We start from the raw sequence: 22,172 nt of genomic DNA on the forward strand, positions 1-22,172 counted from the left end.
TCTCCTTCCTTCTCCACCCTTATTAACTACCTATGCATATTAAACACAATGCCCAAGATAAATCACTATACTTTGCTGTTAAAAAACAAAATTTACTATTCTGAAATACATATAATGACCAAACCAAAGCATAGAGAGAAAAAAAAGAACACAACTAAACATAAGAGACACGTGGAAAAGAGTTAAAAGGCCTCGCCTACACACTGGATTCCGAGAAGGGGAGGAGGAAACGGAGCAGAAGCACCGTGGAGCCCCGCAGAGAGTGCGTGTCCCGAGCTGAGCTGTCGGGGAGGGTGCTCTGTGTGCATGGACCAGGTCAAACGGATGAGTCACGTTTAAATGCTTTGTATCCTTACCCATAGTTTTGGCGGCTTATTATTGAGAGAGGCACGTAAAGTCTCTTAACTTTGATTATGAATTTGTTTACTGTCCTTTTAGTTTTTTCAACTTTTGCTTTATATGTACACGTGTTTTTTAACTATAATATTAGGTGTATCCAAATTAAGGGTTGTTATATATTACTGGGGTTTTTTTTGTTTTTGTTTTTGTTTTGTCTTTTTTTTTTAGGTCATACCTGTGGCATAAGGAAGTTCCCAGGCTAGGGGTGGAATCAGAGCTGTAGCTGCCAGCCTACGCCACAGCCACAGCCATGCAAGATCCAAGCCACGTCTGCGACCTACACCACAGCTCACAGGAAACGCCGGGTCCTTAACCCACTGAGCAAGGTCAGGGATCGACCCTGTGTCCTCACGGATGCTAGTCAGATTAGTTTCTGCTGTGCCACAACGGGAACTCCAATATATACGTCTGTTTTTATCTCTATTAATACATATTTCTCTAAAGTCTACTTTGTCTGATATTAATATACTGCTACCGCTGCTTTATTTTGCTTAGTGTTTATTGTATATCTTTTCTCATCTTTTACGTTTTTCTTCCATTTTTAAAATTAAAGTAGTTGATTTATAACGTGCCAATTTCTGCTGTACAGCAAAGTGACCCAGTCATACTTATATATCTGAAAATCTCCTTTCTTATATTATCGTCACCCACGGTCTATCCCAAGAGACTGAATACAGTTCCCCGGGGAATACAATAGGACCTCATGGCTTATCCATTCTAAGTGTAACAGTTTGTCATTCTTTACTTTTAACCGTTTTGTATGCTTCTATTTAAAGTGTACCTTTTGCAAACAGCAAATAGTTGGGTTTTGTTTTTTATCCACAGACACTCCTTGCCTTTCAACTGTATTGTGCAGTTTGTTTACATTGACCAAGGCTCAACAAAGGGCTGAAACCATACAGCACATGTTCTTTGACCACAGAAAAATTTAAAGTGGAAATCAATGAGAAAGATAAATAGCAAAGTTCCCAAGTATTTGAAAATTAGGCAACACACTTCTAAATAACCACAGGTCAAAAAGGAAATTCCAATAGAAATTAGAAAACATTGTGAACTGAATGACAGTGAAAATTAAAATATTAAAACTTAGGCAATGCAGCTAAAGCAGTGCTGACTTGGAAATTTATAGCTCTAAAGGTATGTATTATAAAAGATTAAAGGTTTAAAATCTATAACCTAATCTTCTATCTCAGGAAACGAGAAAAATAAGAGCAATTTTAAAAAAAAAATTTTTTTTAAGGGCAAGACTTCCACACTAAATACTACAAAACATTATTGAGAGAAACTTTAAAAGACCTAACTAGATGACAGGATAAACAATGCTCCCGAGTTAGAATAATTATTGAAAATGTTCGTTTTCTCCTCCGCTAATCTATAGATTCAATGTAAAAATAGTAGCAGTCCCAGGGGAGCATGTGTAACAGGGTGACAAGCCGACCTGGGAAGGCGAAGAACCCAGAATGGCCACGGGCATCTCACAGAAGAACAAAGCTGGAGGAGCGAACACCATCACATACCAAGACTTGTTGTGAGAGACGTGGGTAAAGAGACAGACAGACACACCAGAGAAGAGAATCGAGTATCTGCCTGGGGAAAAAACCTTCATCTCCTACCTCATCTCACACACAAACGTTAGTTTGAAATAAACCATATCCCTAAATGTGAAAAGTAAAAGAGTAAAACTTTCAGAAGAAAAGTTAGGAAAATATCTTGGAGTTAGGGAAAGATTTTTAAACAGGCCACAAAAAGCACCAACCATAAAAAAAGATTAATTGGACTTCATTAAAATCAAGAACTTCTCTTTGGAGTTCCTGTCGTGGCACAGTGGAAATGAATCCGACTAGGAACCATGAGGTTGTGGGTTCCATCCCTGGCCTCGAACAGTGGGTTAAAGATCTGGTGTGGCTGTAAACTGTGGTGTAGGTTGCAGACGCGGCTCGGATCCTGTGTTGCTGTGGCTGTGGTGTAGGCTGGCAGCTGTAGCTCAGATTTGACCCCTAGTCTGGGAACCTCCATATGCTGCGGGTGAGGCCCTAAAAAGCAAAAAAGAAAAAAAGGAAAAAGAAAAAGAAACCCAAATCCAAAATAAACACATGGGAAGATTAAAAAAAAAAAAAAATCAGGTAAACTAATTTGGCTTAGCGTTTCCGACCATAGTTTCCCTCTGGGAAGAATACTGAAAAGAGGAGGAGGCAAAAGTGAGCTTTCTCAGCGCTTAAAAGATCCTGGCTCTTGATCCGGATGGTGGCGACACAAGTACACGCACGGGTAAGGGCTTGTCGGCTGTATACTTTTGATTTGCATACTTGATGTAAATACCTCAACTAAAAAGGGACAAAATAACTAGTACCATCTGTTAGTCGCTGTTCTTTGACAACCACGGTGACCGTTTTTTGCAACGTTTCCACCGCGCTTGCGAGTAAGAGTCTGGTGACCCAAAGGTACTCTCGGAGCCCGCTGCGTTCCTCCCACGTGACCTCTGGCCCCGCCCCGTGGCCCCGCCCCCAGGGGGCTCCGCACTCTCCCACCTGTTCCAGCTCCTCCTCCGCATACTTCTGGCGGCTCCGCTCGTTCTCCGTACCCTCCCGCAGCTCCTTCAGCCGCTGGGCTTCCTGCTTGGCAAGGTTGATCTCGTCACGCAGCTTCTTCTCCAGGTGCACCTTCTCCACCTCCACTGTGCGGTGCTCCTCCTGGGCCTTGTGCAGCCTGGGGACGAGGCAGGCAGCTGGAGAAGGCCAGGGAGGGGGCACCAGCCGCCCCGCCATGAGCCGTGGCATTGAAGAGGAAAACGAGGGCTCCAGCGCTCAGAATCCATCGTCATTACCGTAATTTTTTTTTTTGGCCTTTTAGGGCCACACCCACAGCATATGGAGGCTCCCAGGCTAGGGGTCCAATTGGAGCTGTAGCCACCGGCCTATGCCTGAGCCATGGGGGATCTGAGCTGCATCAGCGATCTACACCACAGCTCACAGCAACGCCGGATCCTTAACCCACTGAGTGAGGCCAGGGATCAAACCGAGTCCTCATGATGCCAGTCAGGTTCATTAACCACCGAGCCATGATGGGAACTCCCATTACCCTAATTCTCAGGTTGGCCATCATTTTGTCGGTAATGAAGGCTACGAAGCTAGATTCCTGGGTATCTGAATCCTTCTTTCTATGGTGTCTCACATACTAAGATCATAACTACTAGTTTTGGGGGGTATTTCACATTTGTCCTCTCTGCAGATAATGACAGACTGTATCACTATCAGCCTGGGACAGGTAGGGACATGAGGGGCATTAACGGCAGGTGGAGCTGAGACTGGAATTCCCATCCGTTCGACCTCAAAGCTCATAACCATTCCCCTTACACTCAGGTATCTGGAAGGTGCAATAAATGTAGGATACCCTGCAAGCCAGACCAAAGGCCCAGAGAAAGCCCAATGGCTGAGACACGACTGGGGTGGCAGTAGCGGAGAGATTTGGGAAGGGGAGGAAGGAACGACTGAGCTGTACCTCTTGGACTCCTGAGGACCTGTGCTCAGAAGCCCAGAAAAATGAAATTCATGCCAAAGGGGCTGGGCAGGGCTTGGAAGGGCCCCCTGTTGCTCCCAGCCCTTAGCTCCCTTCCTAAGTATCTTCCATGGTGGGCAAGAGCTCAGGGGCCTCAGTTATAACGAAAATACCCTTGTACCCACCCACGCATTCCCTCTGCTCACTGGAAAAAAAAAAAAAAAAAAAAACTCAACGCATCCAACCAAGCTTCCTCCACAGACCCATCTATGTTCATTCAGTCAGGCATCCTTCCACTCATTCCCAAGTACTTAAGGGGGTTCACAAAATGACAAGTCCAGGGCTGAGCCCTAGATATACTGACGCGAATGAGAAAACCGTCAGTGCCACTGAGGTAGTCAGGATTTATTTATTTGTTTATTTTTGTCTGTTTTGCCTTTTCTAGGGCCGCTCCCACAGCATATGGAGGTTCCCAGGTTAGGGGTCCAATCGGAGCTGTAGCCACCTACACCACAGCCACAGCAATGCTGGATCCTTAACCCACTGAGCAAGGCCAGGGATCGAACCTGCAACCTCATGGTTCCTAGTGGGATTCGTTAACCACTGCACCACGACGGGAACTCCGGTAGTCAGGATTTAGTCCAATAAAGACACGTAAACAGTCAGCGGCACACAGTGTGACAGGTTCTATAATAGAGAGACACACAAGGGGTTGGATAGGCCCAAAGGATGGGGTGACAGACTCTGCCTGGAAGGACTCAGGGCACAGGACGGCCTGGGCGGACTCAGCAGAAAAAGTGAGTTTGCTCCTTCCTCCAGGAGAGGGAAAGGACCTAGCCACTGTCAGCTCTTCCTACCCTCGTAACTACCACGCGACCAGGGGACCAGGATGGGAAGGGAAAAGGATGATGAGGAAGACAAGTGACATACGGCTTCGCCCTGAGCTACAGAAGAGGAAGGCCAGGCTGTAGAACAAGAGCAGTCCAGAAAGAAGAGCACTGACGAGTGAGTTAATCCCGTGGGTGAAACAGAAGAGGCAGAAACTGAACTAAACCTCTGAAAAATCCCAAGCCCGGATGTGTCGGTGACCAAAGCCTCAAAAGATGTGGTGACAAGAGGAAAAACATCTAGGCTGCAAGCTTACTGCTGACAACTCGCAGTCTCCGGCCCCTGGAGCCGCAAGGACTTTACCCCCCCACTTCCCCCCCCCATATGTGCACAGCAGGTGGCGCTAGAGGCACAGTGAAAACAAACCAGAGGCGCCATTTCCAGGCCCATCTCCTTCTCTCACTGAACAGTCAGTCCCTGACCCGACTGCTTGAAATTACACCATTACAGATTCAGTTCTCCACCGAACAGTCTCCTCCGAAAGCAGCCTCTTCCAAAAAGCCTATAATATGCCTGTCTTCTCTGTACAATCGGGAGCTCTTTAAAGCAGAATCTAAACTGACCCACGTTTATTAGAGTCTTAACAGCATCTATAGAGATGAGCATCCGTAACTGCTATTGGGCGCAGAAATGAGCAAACATACGTACACTGAAAGCTTGCCCCGCGCCGCCGCCTCAACAGAAGACTGAGCACCTTGACGGCACATACGAGTAAGAAAACTAGGCGGCCTGACTGCGAGCCCTGCCTCTAAGGAGCTGTGTGACTATGGACAGGTCTCTTCCCTGGACAAGGCCTATTTCTTCATTTTCAAGTGGGAATCAAAATTCCTCCCTGCTTCAAAGACTTATCTTGAACCAAATGAAATCCTAGCTGGAATGCACATGTAGCATGATATGTAGTCATCCGAAATATCAGGAACTCTATTAAAAAAAACCATAGTGGCCGGCAGTGTAGGCCTGCTGAGCCAGGAGGGACAAGAGGCACGTGGGCTCTGGACACCGTCCGTCAGAGGGTGTGCGTGTGCACGGGTGCAAGGCTGGCCCTGGGCAGGTGTGTACATTCACTTCTCCAAGGGCCACAGGTCCTTTCGCTCTGGAGGCCTTGGGGAGCAGGGAGGGCGGGGAGCTTAGTTTTATCCCCAAACTTGGAATGTCTCCTGCCTAGATTCTTTGCCTTTGGAATGAAAACAGTACATGCTTTTCAGACAAGTGAAGAATGGGGACGGCCCACACAACAGCATTTAGCCCCCAGCTGGAAGAGGGCCCAGGAATAAGGGGCCCAGCAAAGTAGCCAGGAATCGGCTCAAAGATAAAACTCCTCTGGCCCCCCCAAGCTCAGCCCGCCGAAATGAATCTGCTCGGGCTGCCTTTACGGAGGCAGCAGGCTGAGGGTGTCAACACTCCTAGCTTCGTGATGTGTGACCCCAGAGAAGGCACTCACCCTCTCTGAGGCTTCACTTCCTCAGCTCTACAGTCGAGGTACAGTACCTACCGAACAGGGTCGTGGTGATGAAAAACAAAGGCGTTCAACAATACCTGGCTGAAGACGTCCGTTCCCCATCCCTCCAAAGAAAATAGTATCTACCATTTAAAAAGAACACAAAAGAGCCAGATCCCATTTCCTCTTACATGGACTCCTGAAAAGACTTCTCCACTGTCTAAAAGACAGTCCTGAAGTAGGCCTCTCCTTTTCTCAAAACCAAACCAAAGCAAAAAAGCCAAACACCTGCTCGGACTCTCAAATGCCTCTTGCACCCTACTCACCTTCTCTCTGTGAGCCTTAGGGCCCAGGGCGCGGGCCTCGCTCTATATATCCACCTGAACTACCAAATTTCATCTTTCCTGTCCATCTTTTTCCCAGTCACCTTTCAGGGCCACCTCCTCACACACCACACCTACTCATCTCCTGCCTGTGTGCCCGTCCCGTCCTTGGACCTGTCTCCTCTAAGCTGGCACTGAGTCACTGCTCCTTCTGAGGGGGGCGCGCTGCGGCCCCAGGAGCCCTGGCTTCCTCACAGCTCCCTGCGCAGAGCTGGTTCCTAGGTGTCAAGAAGCACTGAGCTTGGCTGACTGACTGGCGCCTTCTCTTCACAGCAAGATCTTCTACAATAGTTGTTTTAAGCCAGTTTTAGTCAAGCAGAATCTCAAACCATCAGAGCTAGAAGGCCTCGGTAATCACCTAGTTCAAGCCCTTTGCAGTACTGGGGAGGAAATAAGTCCTATAAAGGAAAGGGAGGCGTTCCCATCGTGAACAGTGGACACAAATCCGACTGGGAACCACGAGGTTGTGGGTTCGATCCCTGGCCTCGCTCAGTGGGTTAAGGATCTGGTGTTGCCGTGAGCTGTGGTGTAGGTCACAGATGCGGCTCGGATCCCGCGTTGCTGTGGCTGTAGCTCCGATTCGACCCCTAGCCTGGGAACCTCCATGTGCCGCAGGTGCAGCCCTAAAGAGCAAATAAGTAAATGAATAAAAAAATAAACGAATGAATGAATAAATAAATAATAGGCATTTACCCAAAGTCATACAACAAGTGAGTACTTTTGAGATTTAGATTCTATACAAGAAAGCAGTGCAGGTATCAGGAAGACAGATTTGGGAGGTTTCTTCAGGGAACAGTGAAGACAGTTCCTTAAGGAATTCCCTGGTGGCCTAGCAGCTAAGGATCCGATATTGTCCCTGCTGTGGCTCGGGTTCAGTCCCGGCCCAGGAACTTCCGCAGGCCACAGGAAGCAGGCCAGAGGAAGATGGAGAACAGAACGGCCCCGAACAAGCCATTCAGCCAGGAAAGCTTGAGGCTGCTGACAGCTCCCCGTCTGTGCTCCCCCTGAAGCTCTGAGGGAGAGAAGACAGCAATCCGCTTGTGCCCTGGGAGGAAGACTTGCCTGGGCGCCGGGAATGGCAGGAACGAAGGCTCAGATGCGGTTGTGTGCGGATGACACAGCCCGGGCAGCCAGGCAGCAGAGTCTCAGAGGCCGGGCCGCCCACGGCCCAGGTGGAAACGGGAGGCTCCCAAGAGCTGGCAGCACCAGGGCTGGGGAGACAGGGCAGGGCCTTACCTTTCCTGCAGGTCGTGCAGACTCTGCTCGGCTCGGTGTAAGCCCTCCAGGTCCTTCATCATCTTCTTCATGTGCTCCTTGGAGTATCGGTTCTGGATGTAGGCAAACCAGCAGCCGCCCACGCCAATGACGATGGACACCACCAGCATGAAGTCCTTGAGGTGGTTGTGGCGCGTCACTGCGAGTCAGGGAGGGAGCGACGATGAGTCCGGTGCCTGGAGGGGCCTCCGCTGCGCCCCTCCATGGAGCCCGCCCCCTCGGGAGGAATGTGCTTCTCTTCTCAGATACACCCTCGCCACCCCTGTGCCGCTGTCTCGGCTAAGTCAAGGCCCGTCTGGACATGATCAGAGACCTCGGAGCCATACAGAAAGCTTCCTGGACACAGTTTCCTAACATGCAGTGGAGAGAACGAGTGCCTTCTCAACACAGCCCAGACTGGGCTGTGACGAGGCCATGGGCCCAGAGGGTGGTGGCCTCTGCCCTACAAGGTAAGCAATGGCAGGTGCTCCAGGAGGGAGAAGGGTACAAAGCAGTGTCATTAGAGCTTAGAGCAGTGTCATTAGTGTCACAAAGCCCAGAGCAGGTAAGGGTCTGCAAGGCTCATTTATGGAGAGCACTTCAGGCTGCGGCTCCACCCAGAGACCAGGCAGAGCAGAAGGCACATTAAGAGACTGGTACACAACTGAGAGACTATCTCCGAATTTACCAGGAGACACAGAAATAACCAGTGCTTCTTATGGCAGCTACACTAGCCATTGAAGAATTGCTTTCTCTGTCTTGTAGCTCTGGTGGCCCCTTAAGATCTGATGTTAACATATTGGTGCCAAGCCAAGACATGGAAACAGCCTAAATGTTCATTGACAGATAATTGGATTTGAGAAGATGTGGTATGTATGCACAACGGAGTATTACTCAGCCATAAAAAAGAGCGAAATAATGCCATTTGCAGCATCTGTGTAACTAGAGATTATATACTAAGTAAAGTCAGTCAGACAGAGAAAGACAAATACCATATGATATCACTTATATGTGGAATCTAAAATATTGCACACATGAGCCAACCTAGAAAATAGAAACAGACTCACAGACAGAGAGAACAGACGTGTGGGTGCCAAGGGGGAGGGACGAAGGAGTGGGATGGGCCGGGAGTCTGGGGAAAGTAGCTGCAAACTACTACATTTAGGACGGCTAAGCGGTGAGGTCCTACTGTACAGCACAGGGAACCATATCCAGTGTCTTGGGATAGATCATGATGGATGATAATATAAGGAAGGGAATGTATATTCACATAGGACTGGCTTGCTTTCCTGTACAGCAGAAATTGGCACAACATTATAAATCAACTATACCCTAATAAATTTTGTTTTTAAATATCGGTGCCAAATGGAAAAGAGAGAGAAGGAACATAGAAGAAATTACATGTGCCAGAATCTAGGGACAGATCCACCTTTAGAGAAAGCCTGGCAGCAATCTGGTGAAGTGCCAGGGCCCGGGCCACCACTGGGGTTCAAATCAATGCTCAGGCTCCAGAGCAAAACTGAGACGCTCTGCAAGGAGTAACACCAGACACGAGCCAAAGCCTTGTGCTAAGAACCGGGCCAGCCCGAAGAGGGGCAGTCCTGGGGCCTGAGATTGGGCCCAGGGCCACAGCCCAGGAGCCTGGGAGAGACACCATGAACAGACAAGACTGGTACCGCAGGCCCTGCCTGCACAGCCCTGCACTTGAAACAGAGCAGCAGTGGCTCCGTGGAGCCCCCGCCAAGGGAACGAGGGAATGTGCTGCTGCCCAGTGCGGCTCTCACCTGGGTTGGGGAGGGAGCTGGCAGCACTGACGGGGTATTGGTGCCTGGAAAGGAAGGGGGGCTGAGAGGAACCCGAAAGGACCCCGTGGAGCCAGCAGGTTGAGAAAGGGTCTAGGCAATTGGAAGAGACACAGGTAACTGGAATTCCACTGCATGAAGCCGAGGCCCAGTTTGGCAAAAAGGCCCTCACTGAAAGGCTCTTCACAGCTCCTCCCCGAAAGGCTGAGCAGCAGGAAGCAGGGATGGGGTGCGACCCAAGACAGGTGAGCGCACAAGTTCCCACTCCGATATGGTGAGTTGAGAATCCAACTGCAGAGGCCTCGTTTGCTGCGGAGGCGCGGGTTCAATCCCCAGCTCAGAGCATTGAGTTAAAGGATCCGGCATTGCCACAGCTGTGATGCAGGTCACAGCTGCGTCTTAGGTTCTCTCCCTGGCCTGGGAACTTCCATATGCTGCAGGAGCAGCCATAAGAAAATAAATAAATAAATAAATAAATAAATAAATAAATAAATAAATAAATAAGTAAATAAATAAATAAATAAAGGGGGAGGGAGGGGCATTACCCGGTCCAGGGTGTGGCCGTGTCCTTGACACGTGTACATCAGAGAAAACGGAGGGGCCTCCAGCGGCCGTCCTCTAGCCTCCGGGCCAGGCTACACTTGCAGCCATACTCGAGTCCCCCTCTCCTGCCCTTTAGGTCCCAGGAGGCAGTATCTCTGCAGCACAGTCAGCTTCCTTCCCTTCTGGAACCCTCCTATTCGGCCTCTTCCAAAGGCTGGGGTGCAGTGCATCTCCCCTGTTTAAGGACTTTTCATCCTGGCTTCCCAGGGTTTCTCACGTCCAACATCCCCGCTTCAGGTTCTCAGCACATGTCAAAGGTGCTCTGTTCACACGTGACCCCAGGCACCAGCCCCTCCTGTTGCCTCCAAGGCCCCACGTTCTTAAGGGGGGGGTGTGCAGATCAGCGCCTCTCTGTTCTGTTCAGTCCCTCGTTCTACCCTGTCCAGACTGATTTGGAACAAGATCCTATATTTTTTTTCCAGCTTTATATTCCCATCCAATTTATGAATAAAAATACTCAATGAGCAAGGACAAGAAAAAGCTCTATCAGTCACCATCCGCTAAGGTAACACTGTTCTACCTATCAGTACCCTCTGGAGCTCTTCAGCCAGTTTTGACTCCACTTATATAAAAGCATCCAGCCCGGAGTTCCCATCGTGGCGCAGTGGTTAACGAATCTGACTAGGAACCATGAGGTTGCAGGTTCGGTCCCTGGCCTTGCTCAGTGGGTTAAAGATCTGGCATTGCCGTGAGCTGTGGTGTAGGTTGCAGACTCAGCTCATATTTGGCGTTGCTGTGGCTTTGGCGTAGGCCGGCGGCTACAGCTCCGATTCGACCCCTAGCCTGGGAACCTCCATATGCTGCGGGAGCGGCCCTAGAAAAGGCAAACAAACAAACAAACAAACAAAACAAACAAAAAAAATCCAGCCCATATGTCCCCTGCCTCATCAAATTCATAGCTGAAGCTCAGATACCCAGGAGCTACCAGGCTTGCGGGGAGAGGGCAGTCAGTCCAACCTGGCTGATTTACTCTGTGCCCCGACTGGTCATCACTTGTCTGCAGCGACCGGCACACAGAAGGGCCTCAGTACCTATTTGTGGGACTGAATCTTAACTGATAAGCCACAAGCGTGACATCGCCCTCTCCTTAATCCACGTAAGGAAGAGAAACAGAGAAAATACAAAATGTGTCAGGCATGTATATTCACATTACAACCCTCACAACTGTTGGCTTCCCAGGGTTTCTCACGTCCAGCACCCCCCCCCTCACGTTCTCAGCAAATGCCAAAGGCGCTCTGTTCGCACATGACCCCAGGCACCCAGCCCCCTCCTCCTGTGGCCTCCAAGGCCCCAAAGTTCTTAAGGGGGGCATGCTGGTCCGTAAGCATGAGCACACCCATTCTGTAGACCAGAAGACTGGGGCTTCGTAGGGACACTGAATTGCCAAAGTCCATACAAAGTGGCAGAGCTAGGATTCCAATCCAGATGTGCCTGACTGCATGGTCCTGCTGAACCCCACTCCCTCATACTCAGGCAGCAGGTACTGTTCCTGCTTTGTTATCCCCGATCTAGGCTGAGTGTGACTCCAAGAATTCCAAGGCCTGAGTGTCCCCGCCAAACAACCTGCTGCGAGCTGACTGTGGTGCTGCCCTCTGGACAGTGAAGACCCGAAGGCCAAAGGGCCAGGCCTCTGAGGTCACATGACAGGCTTCACAAAGAGACGTTCTTGTTTCATCAAAGGGAGCATCTTGTGTCAACCATTAGGGAGCCTAGGTTCTGCACCTGCCTCTGCCCCAACCTGTTATGCAATTCACTTCCCCCGTCTGCGTTTCAGCTTCTTCAGCTGCAAAACACATCATGACAGAATTACTACAGAGATCAAATGCATAGTGTAGGAGTTCCCTGGTAGCCCAGCAGCTAAGGATTTAACTGTGTTGTCACTGCTGTGGCTCAGGTTTGATCCTGCAATTTCCATGAGCCACAGAAGGAACCCAAAAAAAGCATAGCTGTAAATGAGCATGCCTTGAGGTGTCTGGAAATACTCGGATGGCCATATCCCACAGGTGGTGAAGCATGCGGATGCGGGGTTTGAGGAAGAGGGAGGAGTTGGAGAAGCAGATATGAGAATTGTCAGGTCCCTTCGGTGGGGCTCAGGGCCAAACCCCACAGTCCTAGGGGAATCCGTGAGGGCTAATTTTATGTGTCACCTTGACTAAGCTAAGGGACGTCCAGACGGCGGGTGAAACGCTGTTTCTGGGTGTGTCTACAAAGCTGTCTCCGTAAGAGACTGCATTTGACTCGGCAGACTGCACAAGAAGGTCATCTTCACTGATGGGGGCATCTCCAGCCGTCCACGTGCCGCTACGGGACACAACGCGACTAAAGGCGCAGGAAGGGCAAATCCGCTCTCAGCCTGGCATCGTCTCCTGCCCTCTTCCCCCAGCACTCCTGGCTCTCGGGTCTCCAGATGCAGACGGGGACTCGCACCCTCCGGCCTTCGGACCTGGGCTCACATATCAGTTCCCTGGTTCTCGGGCCTTCGGACTCGGACTGAACTACGCCGATGGCTCTCCTGGGTCTTCCGCTCAAGACGGAAGGTCGTGGGACTTCTTGGCCTCCATAATTGCATGAGTCAATTCTCACGATACATTTCCTCATGCATATTGATATACAGAGCCCATGGGTTCTGTTTTTGTTTTGTTTTTTTGATTCTTTAGGGCCGCACACACGGCATATGGAGTTCCCAGGCTAGGGGTTGAACCGCTGGCCTCCTCCACAGCTACAGCAACACCGCATCCTTAACCCACTGAGCAAGGCCAGGGATCGAACCTGCCTCCTCATGGATCCTAGTCGGATTTGCTTCTACTGAACCACAACAGGAACTCCAGCCTACTGGTTCTGATTCTCTGGAGAACCTGACTAATTCAGGATGTATAAACTACTGAGCCAGAAAGAAAGAGGGAAGGGAATTCAGAGGCTGGTCACGCTTTATTCATGATGTACTTCTTGCTGCCGTGATCCCGGTGCCATTCCTCAGTTTCTAGCAGCCTACCCGCGTCTACAGAGATGCGCCCATTCCTTCTCCTCTGAACCGGGTCCTCTAAGTCACTCTTTGACAGCTGAAAACGCAGGCTCTCTCAAGGGCTGCCCTGTGTGTTTCTGAGCTTTCCTGCCCGTCACCTGCTGGTAGTCTGCGAGTTCCTCGGTGCCAGGGCACGAGATTCATTTATCCCTGTAGCCTCATCCTTAGCTTAGAGCCTGACCGGAGCAGGTACTCAGCAAAGGTAGAAAGGAGAGGAAAGGGGAAGAGGAAAGGGAGGTTTTAGCAGGAAAGGGGGGCAAGATATAAAATGAATGGGGAAGGAAAATACCAGCCCCTGGGATCAAGAGGAGTAAGCTAGCTGTCCTGCACAACCCCCGCACCAGCTCGGCTCTCACAACCCACCTCATACCACTGGAGGGCCAGGGTAGGAGTTCTGATTGTGGTGCAGCGGAAACAAATCCAACCAGGAACCATGAGGTTGTAGGTTCGATCCCTGGCCTCGATCAGCGGGTTAAGGATCCGGCGTTGCCGTGAGCTGTGGTGTAGGTTGGAGACGCAACTCGGATCCGGTGTTGCTGCGGCTGTGGTATAGGCTGGTAGCTACAGCTCCGATTAAACCCCTAGCCTCCATATGTCACAGGTGTGGCCCTAAAAAGACAAAAAGAAAAAAAAAAAACAGCCAGGGTAACAGAGACCACGGTGCTCTCATGAACACAGACATGGCTAGCTAGGTGAACAGCGCTAACCAGGGGAAGCTGGTTAGGACCTGGGAAGCCAGAGGGTGGCAGAATTCCCAGCCTGAGTGCTACAAATAGATTTTAGCAAAATGAGGTCAACTGTTAGCACAATCAGGCTTCAGGCGCAGGAGGAGGGTGTAAACAAATGAGATGCTGACGTGTGAACAGAGTCAGGGGTAATGGTGAGAACGTGCAGGGTGCCAGCTGGCCTCCAAATCATGATCACTTTCTGGAATGCCCTCTCCGACCTGGTCCCTCCACCTCTCCACTGCCCACAGAACCGCGGGTCCGGCAGATAGAGCCACGCGCCCCTTACTGCCAAAGTATGTGCTAGGAATGGCTTTTGTCATTTATACAGCCTTCTGGGCTGAGAAGTCTGTTTAACTTGTAAACAGACTGGGCTCTACTCCCTGGCGGTTGTAGCCAAAAAAAAAAAAAAAAAAAAAAAAAAGCCTTAGCTGCCTCACCCATCCACGACCCTCCATAGGAAGCAGTTGTCCCCACAACCAAGCTGGACCACACTTTTCTCCCACCTGCCCCAAGCCCGCAGCCCCGGAAAGGCCCAGCCTCCTTCGGGATAACTTCTAGCATTCATTTCCTGGCACCTGCTCCCTGCCAGGCCTTGGGCTGAGGGCTGATGACAGATGATCAGACATTTCCACCGTCAAGGAGTTCCCAGTGTAAAGAGTAACAGATGGGGAAACAGATTGTTAGAAAGACAGCAGGTACAATCATTCGCTGTGCACCGGAAACTAACACCACGCCCATAAGCCCATCTGCTTCCCAGGGGCGGGGGCATCCGAAACGACAGCAACAAAGAGCTGCAGGTCCCCCGAGGACAGGAAGGGGCTAGATCGGCATCCTGGGCAAGGCTTGAAGGGCAGGCCAGACGAACACGACAAGAGGGAGAAAGAGGGAAGGCAGAGCTGGCAGAGCCCAGAGCCCGCTTGCCAGAGGCAGCCACTCCTACGTCCTGAGAGCTTTGCCTCACATCTGAGCCACCCTGGAAGGAACACAAGGTGTGGCCACCTTTCCCCTTCACCACTGCCCCCCACCCAAGAACTACCGTGCAGGCCTCTCTCCACCCCTTCTCAACACCCCTGCTGGAAGCACAAAGTGCACACAGGCCCAGCCCGGGACTGGCCTCAGGGGGCCTATGCCAACAGGACCGGCCGTGCACGCAGGGGAAATGCGGAGAGAACCTCAGGAACCGGCCTGAGGTCATGGGGTCGTGGGTTTGCTTGATTTCGGAGCCGGAACCCTTATATCTTGTCTCCTCTACCCAGAGTGGAGGGCAGGATAACACAGTAGAAAAGAGCGTTGAAATCTAAGTTAAAGACTTAGGAGTGTGTCAGGGCTCCACTATTTAAAAGGTGAACAACCTCTAAAACCTCCACCTCTGGTGCCTCCGCATCACCTGAGCCTCAGTCTGCCCCTCAGTACATCACCAGCTGCCGCGGGGAGGCAGCAGCTTCGACCCCAACCTGAACACGGCCTGGGGGCCTCCGTGCTCGGAGCACACCTGGGCCCTGCCTCCCGGTGCTGTCAGCAGAGCCCCAGGCGGGCCAGCCTGGAGCCAGCTCTGCAGGTGGAAAAGACCGGAAGGCACTCGGGCTGCTCTGTGGCCGCATGAGGAGGACCAGGCTGCCTTCCACTGTCAGCAAATGGACCCAGGAGCTCCCGCCATGGCTCAGCGGTAACGAACACCACTAGTGTCCTTGAGGACGCAGGTTTGATCCCTGGCCTCGCTCAGTGGGTTGAGGATCCGGCATTGCCGTGCGCTGTGATGTAGGCCCCAGACTCGGCTCGGATCCTATGTTTCTGTGGCTGTGGTGTAGGCGGGCAGCTATAGCTCCAATTTGACCCCTCGCCTGGGAACCTCCATATGCCATGGGTTCGGCCCTAAAAAGACAGACAGACAGACAAAGAAAGAGAGAGAGAGAGAGAGGAAGGAAGGCGGGCAGGAAGGAAACAGAGCCTGAGGTGGCCCTGGGCAGATTCAGCCGATTCCTCTTCCCTCCCCAGCTCTGAGGCTGCTGTGGGCAGGGGGTCCTGCTCACTCCGTGGGCCCTCCTGGCTACTACAGCAAACCTATGGTTTGAGATTTCTCGAGCCTCAGACCAAAGGCAGGACTTTCCTCAAGATGAGGCAAGGTAGCCATGTCTGGCAGCAAAAACTGGCAGTCACTTCCCATTTCCCACTCCCTCCAGCCCCTGCCAGCCACCAATCTGCATTTGGTCTCCATGGATTTATCTGCTGTAAGTATTTCATATAAATGGAATCATATGGCCTTTTTGGTGACTGGCTTCTTTCACTCACTCCTTTCTCCTTTTTATGGCACTTCATTTTTTTCCCCAGGTTTACCCATGTTGTAGCATGTATCAGAACTTCATTCCTTTTTATGGCTGAGTAATATTCCATTGCATGTCTTTACCGGAACTATTTATCCATTCATCCATTCGTGGACGTATGGGTTGCTCACATCCTTTGGCTCTTGTGAATGATGCTGCTACAAACATGCATACATGGACTTGTTTCGGACCGGTTTTCAATTCTTTGGGTACATTCTTAGGTGTGGAATTTCTGAGTTACACAATAACTATGTTTAACTTTTTAAGGAACAACAAACAATTTTCCACAACGTCTGAACATTTTTACACTCTCACTAAAAATGTACAATGTTCTGATTTCTCCACACCCCTGCCAGCTCTTCCTTTCCCTTTTCTGTGTTTTTGTTTCTCTTGCAGCTATCCTAGCGGGTGTGAAGAATCTTCTGAGCGCTAGTACTTCTGTTCTGCCTATCTCAGAAACAGGCTTTCTGCGGACCTCTGACCTCCCTTAGATTAGGTCACCTGCCACCTACAGGCTCTGGAATGCGTCTAGAAGATACTCCTGTCCTGGTATCAGCCTGACCTGCTTCACTAGGGCTCCTCTGGTTGGCACTGACCTCCAAGACCGACTACCATGGACCCAGGCTTCTGGTTCCCAAGCTGTCCTGCCCTAGCTGATTTTTCCACATAGACTCTTTGCCCACTTCAACCTGCAGTTTCAAACGCACATTTTTGGATATGGGAAATCCTATTTTGATACAGAACATGTACCGGTCTCTGTCATTACTTCTCAGCAGACTAAGGAAGCCTTTCAGCCTGCCCAGGGCTCCCCTTCCTTGGGGCTGACAGAGGAGAGCCTTCGCAAAAGTAGCCTAGCTTTCGCTGCTGGCTCTGGTTCCTTTGCTGGTGTATACAGAGCGAGGGGGATGAGCCGTTAACAGGGAGCGTTTGAAAAGGCCACGTCCCATTTTTCAAGGACCAGCTCAAGACTGATCCTGGCCACTAAGCCTCCTGGCCTCCGACTGGACACCCCCCCACTCGGTGCTCCCACTCCCACTCTGGAGAGACGTACAGGGCAGGTCTACCACTGCATCTGCTCACCATTCACTGCATTTGTGAACATTCCAATCTCCGTGTAAAGGCGGTTTCTCGAGAGCAGGGACCCTGCCCCTGAGAGCGGCGCACTAGGTGCTCAGTAAACGTCAGTGGACGAATGGAAGGCCAGTGCTCAGTCCAGAGGGGGAGCCTCATATAAAGAGCAGGGCCTTCCCTATGTCATTTACTAAAAACATAAGTAAATGGTAGCAAAACACATGTCCCAGGATCGGGGGAAAACAAGGCGGCAAAGGACATGGCAGTGGCCTTGTCCCGTTGCCCCGCTTCACACTTTCAAAAGATACAGACCTTCTGGAAGGGGCAAAACGATGGAGAAGTTTAAGAAAAAGCAGGGGCTGCCACGGCTCGAGAAGGAGAGAGAGAGAAACCGGTGGAGCACAGAGGACCCCTAGGGCAGTGAACCATTCTGTGTGACGCCGTACAGGGGGACACGTGGTGCTGCCCAAACCCACAGCCAGCACAGCACCAAGAGTGACCCTCAGTATAAACTGTGGACTCCGGGTGACAACCGCGTGTCAGTGGAGGGTCCTCCGTCGTCACCAGCACACCACTGCCGCGGGGGAGGCCAAAGACGGGGAGGCCGTGCGGGCACGCAGCAGGAGGCTCATGGAAGACCTCTGTACCTGCTACGCAATCGTGATGTGACCCCAAAGCCACTCTAAAAAATAAAGCCTATTAGACACGTTTAAAACCAAAAAAGGCACAGGCCCGTTCACCGCTCCCGGGACATCGGCATGGGCACCTGTCAAGCCGAGAGCCCGGGCAAGGGAATGTTATCCTGCCCTTGACCCTGCCTGCCAGCTGCTTCTTGGCCTGGTTCTTGGCTCTAAAGCACTCTGCCGCTGGCATCCGCAGCTGATGCCAACAGCTGCCGAAGGGCAGAGAGGAGGCCCTGAAGAACTTGTTTGGTCGAGGTTCCTCTTCTAAGAAACCCTACTACGTTTGTGCTGAATCCCCTTAGAACAAAAAGGGACGGCAAGGTTGGCCATTCCCACCCCACGGACCTTCAAGAGTTGAAGCACCTAATTCTCTCCACTAACCCTGAGCACAAGGGACCAGCCTTCCTGAGGCCTGGGTGTGTTGACTGCTTCAGTAAAAACCCACTTAGTCCTGTTCGGTTGTCTAAGGACAAAAGACGGTCAGCGGTCGGTTCGTGCCCTCTGCTCATCCACGCGAGAGCAGGGGCAGCTAAGTGGTACTCAGCCCCTCAGCGTTCCTGAACACACCCCGCATGTCTGAGCCTTGGACTGTTGCTCAGGTTCCTTCCCCACCTGGAATGCCCTCTCCAGCCACCTCCACGGAACAAAGCCACACACCGCCTCTCCTACAGGATGCCCTGCCTCAGAAGCACGGTGTACCTCTCTAGAACATTCATTTTAAACATTTCGTGCGGAACACGAGTCATCCAGATCTTCCTAGGGGGCCCAGCACAGCCCTGGCACAAAGCCGGGATGTCCTTCATGCATTTAACGAATGGATTTTGACCCCTGGCTGACTCAAAGGCAAGACCACTTCACATCTCAAAAGCGGAGGCGCTGCCTTGCAGCTGGGCCTCGGAGAGCCGGGACCTGAGTCCAGCCGCTCCGAGAGCCTCGGGGTCCAGGCACGTCCGCCGCCCTCCTCTCCACGGGACTCACAGAGAGGAGGCCCGAAGAGCACCGTGTCCAGGGCCTTCAGCTGCAGCTTCTGCCGATGGCTGCGGTCTGTCATCTTCAGCACGGTCCCCGTCATGGTGGTGTTGGTTACAGCCAGTCTGTGGGGGTGAAGAGCAGGGCTCAGTTCCCAGCACAGCAGGACGGATCCGGGTAGGACCACCCACCCCTCTGGGGACACTTCCGTGGCGTCTCGCTCCCGGGGACTGCTCCCCTCTGCACCCCCGAACACGGCTCTGGGCCAGTGGATCTCGACAACGAGTAAGCAGGACACGGAACGTTCCCCGAGGACGTGGCCGCCCTTCCCTCCAGGTCCACTGTGTCCCGAGTATTCTGCTCTCTAAGGATTATCCGCCTGTGACGGTTCCCACACTCAGCTGCAACTTTTCTGCTGAGCTTCTCCTGCCAGGGATCATCCGCTAGCTACCTGGCCCCACACTTTTACCATGTGTAAATGCATTCTCCAGCCCAGCCCGGGTCGGAACATGAGGCCATGTGACTCAGTGATTCTGGGGACCTCTGAATTATCCTAATCCTAACGCATCGTCATGAGAGGGAAATCTGCTGACAACAAGCATTGCATTAGTCTTGTTATCTTGTATTTGAGTCACAGGGATTTATTCCCAATCAGATTATCATCATTTATTTTCTCCAACCATAATGTTAATGATACCTTAATAAGAGAGGACCTGTAAACAAGGAAATGATGTAGGAAAAACGGGACTTTGCCTCTCTTCTGCTGGGACGAAGTGGGTATAGGATGAAAGGGGTACAAGATAGGAAAGGCTGAAAAACCACTGGGGTGGGTCTTGCAGGAGCACGAACTATTACACCACTCCACAGGATTGCTGCTCCTTCCTGATTCATAGCTTTGTTTCCCTAGCTAGGAAAGAAGCTGCTGCCATCCGTGTGTCATTCCTACTCCCGCCTGGGCATGCAGGAGCAGCCACTTCCTCCCTAGCCCTGGGAAGCAATGCAGCCCTCCACGAGACAGGCGGTGAGACGCTGTGACAGGGGGTCGGAGGTGGGGATGTCAGAGGATGGAGCTTCTGGTCCCAGCTCCATCCATGACTCACCTGTCTGACCATAAGCTGCTTCTGGGCCCTCAGGGGCCTTCTGTGTATACTTATATACGTCGGATGCTTCCTATAAGCCCAGAGTTCCTGGGGCTCCTCTTCAGAGCACTTCTATCAAGTATACTGGCCTTCGTCTAACTGATGGAAATAGGTGTCATGTTTTCTCCAGTCTATTTGTCAGATAAACCTGTGAGCTTCTAAGCAACGAGAAGGGAGCTAACACTGAACCAGATGCTGCATATCTCTACTGCTATGACACTTTTCCTGTAATACCTATTCAGTCCTCCTGCTTTAAGAACCCAAGTCTGCTCTTAGCTCCACTTGACAGAGAAGAAAACAGACTTAGAGATAAGGAGCTTGCCCAAAGCCACATAGCAAGTAAGTGGCAAAGGTAGGACACAACCCAAATCTGCTAGATTCACCCCATTAAACCATGCTGCCTGTGATGGGCCAAGAAGCACCCCACTCCACCCCACACCCCATGTTCTGAAGGCTCTGTGCTTCCTGCTATCACTAAGGTGCCACAGCTTCCTCTGTTCTTGTGCCCTGCCTGGTTGGCTCTGGTCTTAAATCTAATTCTGGTCACAGAAGGGCCAAGGGAGCTCATTACCTGAGAACTGACTCCTTATCCTACGTTTCACAGTTTTAATCCAAGCCAAAGCCATCTGTCGAGATGGAATCGGCCAGGGATTCACAAGGTCCCTGGGAAAGAAACCTAAATCCTGGAACGTCGTGGTCAATCACCTCTTTAGTCACCTGCTTAACTGTCTCGCTCCTCCACTAAACACTGAGTTCTACAAAGCAAACGTCAGGTTGAATGCATCTCTTTGTCCTCAGGGCCCAAGAGAGACCACAGCACATGGTAAGTGCTTGGTAGAGTTTTGTTAAATAGAACTAAACGGAGTATTTCCAGGAAGCCTATTTTCAACCACATGGGGCAAAAGGAAAACGCAGGGGGAAAAGCAAGGCCCTCAGAACCTGAGTTCAGATCCCAGCTCAGCCACTTACCAGCCTTGATAATCATAAAATACTTGAAATTCAGTTTGCTCCCACAAAGCTGGAAGCGTAACTCCGCCCAGAATTGTGAGGATCAACGGAGGGAACAGGCAGGAAATTACTCTCCGAAGGGATGCGCACACATGAGGATTACTGCTCTCTCCAGAAGAGGGGCAAGCGGGCAGCAGAGAAGGGGACAGCCCGCTCAGCTGGGCCTGGACAGCAGTGCCCGGCAGCTCTCTGGCTGGGGCTGCAAGGTGTGGGCACCCCAAAGCTGCACCTTGCCCTCTCCCCTTTGCCGAAGCTCACAACTGGATGCACCCACATAATAAGATGACGGATTATTCATAATCAGCACTACCAGACGGTAAGCCCTTGGAGGGCAAGGGCACGCTGTTGTCATCTTTATCCCCAGCACCCAGCACAAGTGCTTGGCACCGTAACTACCGGTGGAAGAAGTAAATGGATTGATGACTGATGGACATGTGGCGCTCGTTTGACATAACAAGAAATCAATGCAGGAGTTCCCATCATGGCTCAGTGGTTAACAAATCTGACTAGGAACCATGAGGTTGCAGGTTCGATCCCTGCCCTTGCTCAGTGAGTTAAGGATCCGGCATTGCCGTGAGCTGTGGTTTTAGGTTGCAGATTCAGCTTGGATCCTGTGTTGCTGTGGCTCTGGCGTAGGTGGGTGGCTACAGCTCCAATTCGACCCCTAGCCTGGGAATCTCCATATGCTGCAGGAGTGGCCCAAGAAATGATAAAAAGACAAAAAAAAAAAAAAGTCTTCTCATTTGGAGTTCCTGTCGTGGCGCAGTGGTTAACAAATCCGACTAAGAACCATGAGGTTGCGGGTTCGGTCCCTGCCCTTGCTCAGTGGGTTGACGATCCAGCGTTGCCGTGAGCTGTGGTGTAGTTTGCAGACGCAGCTCGGATCCTGCGTTGCTGTGGCTCTGGCGTAGGCTGGTGGCTACAGCTCCGATTCAACCCCTAGCCTGGGAACCTCCATGTGCCGCGGGA

General features: G+C 51.3%; 1 protein-coding gene across 20 annotated transcripts in view; it reads right to left on the bottom strand.

Moving 5' to 3' along the window:
- Positions 1-22,172, bottom strand: part of STIM1 (stromal interaction molecule 1) — a 201,322-nt gene that overhangs the window by 13,664 nt on the left and 165,486 nt on the right. For 19 of the 20 annotated variants that reach the window (XR_014814225.1, XM_021101954.2, XM_084974052.1 and 16 more), the window contains 3 exon segments: positions 19,066-19,181; positions 7,840-8,017; positions 2,928-3,105 (listed from right to left, as the gene is read on the bottom strand). Coding sequence is in view for 19 of the 20 variants with exons in the window: in XM_021101954.2 (XP_020957613.1) it covers positions 2,928-3,105; positions 7,840-8,017; positions 19,066-19,181 (472 nt within the window). In the remaining variant the exon portion in view is untranslated. 20 annotated transcript variants of the gene reach the window in all.

The sequence above is a fragment of the Sus scrofa genome, chromosome 9 (genome assembly GCF_054392235.1).
Source record: "Sus scrofa isolate SSC_HxYL_T2T_F1_AM1 chromosome 9, Sscrofa_HxYL_maternal_Yorkshire_Landrace_v2.0, whole genome shotgun sequence".
Taxonomy (NCBI): domain Eukaryota; kingdom Metazoa; phylum Chordata; class Mammalia; order Artiodactyla; family Suidae; genus Sus; species Sus scrofa.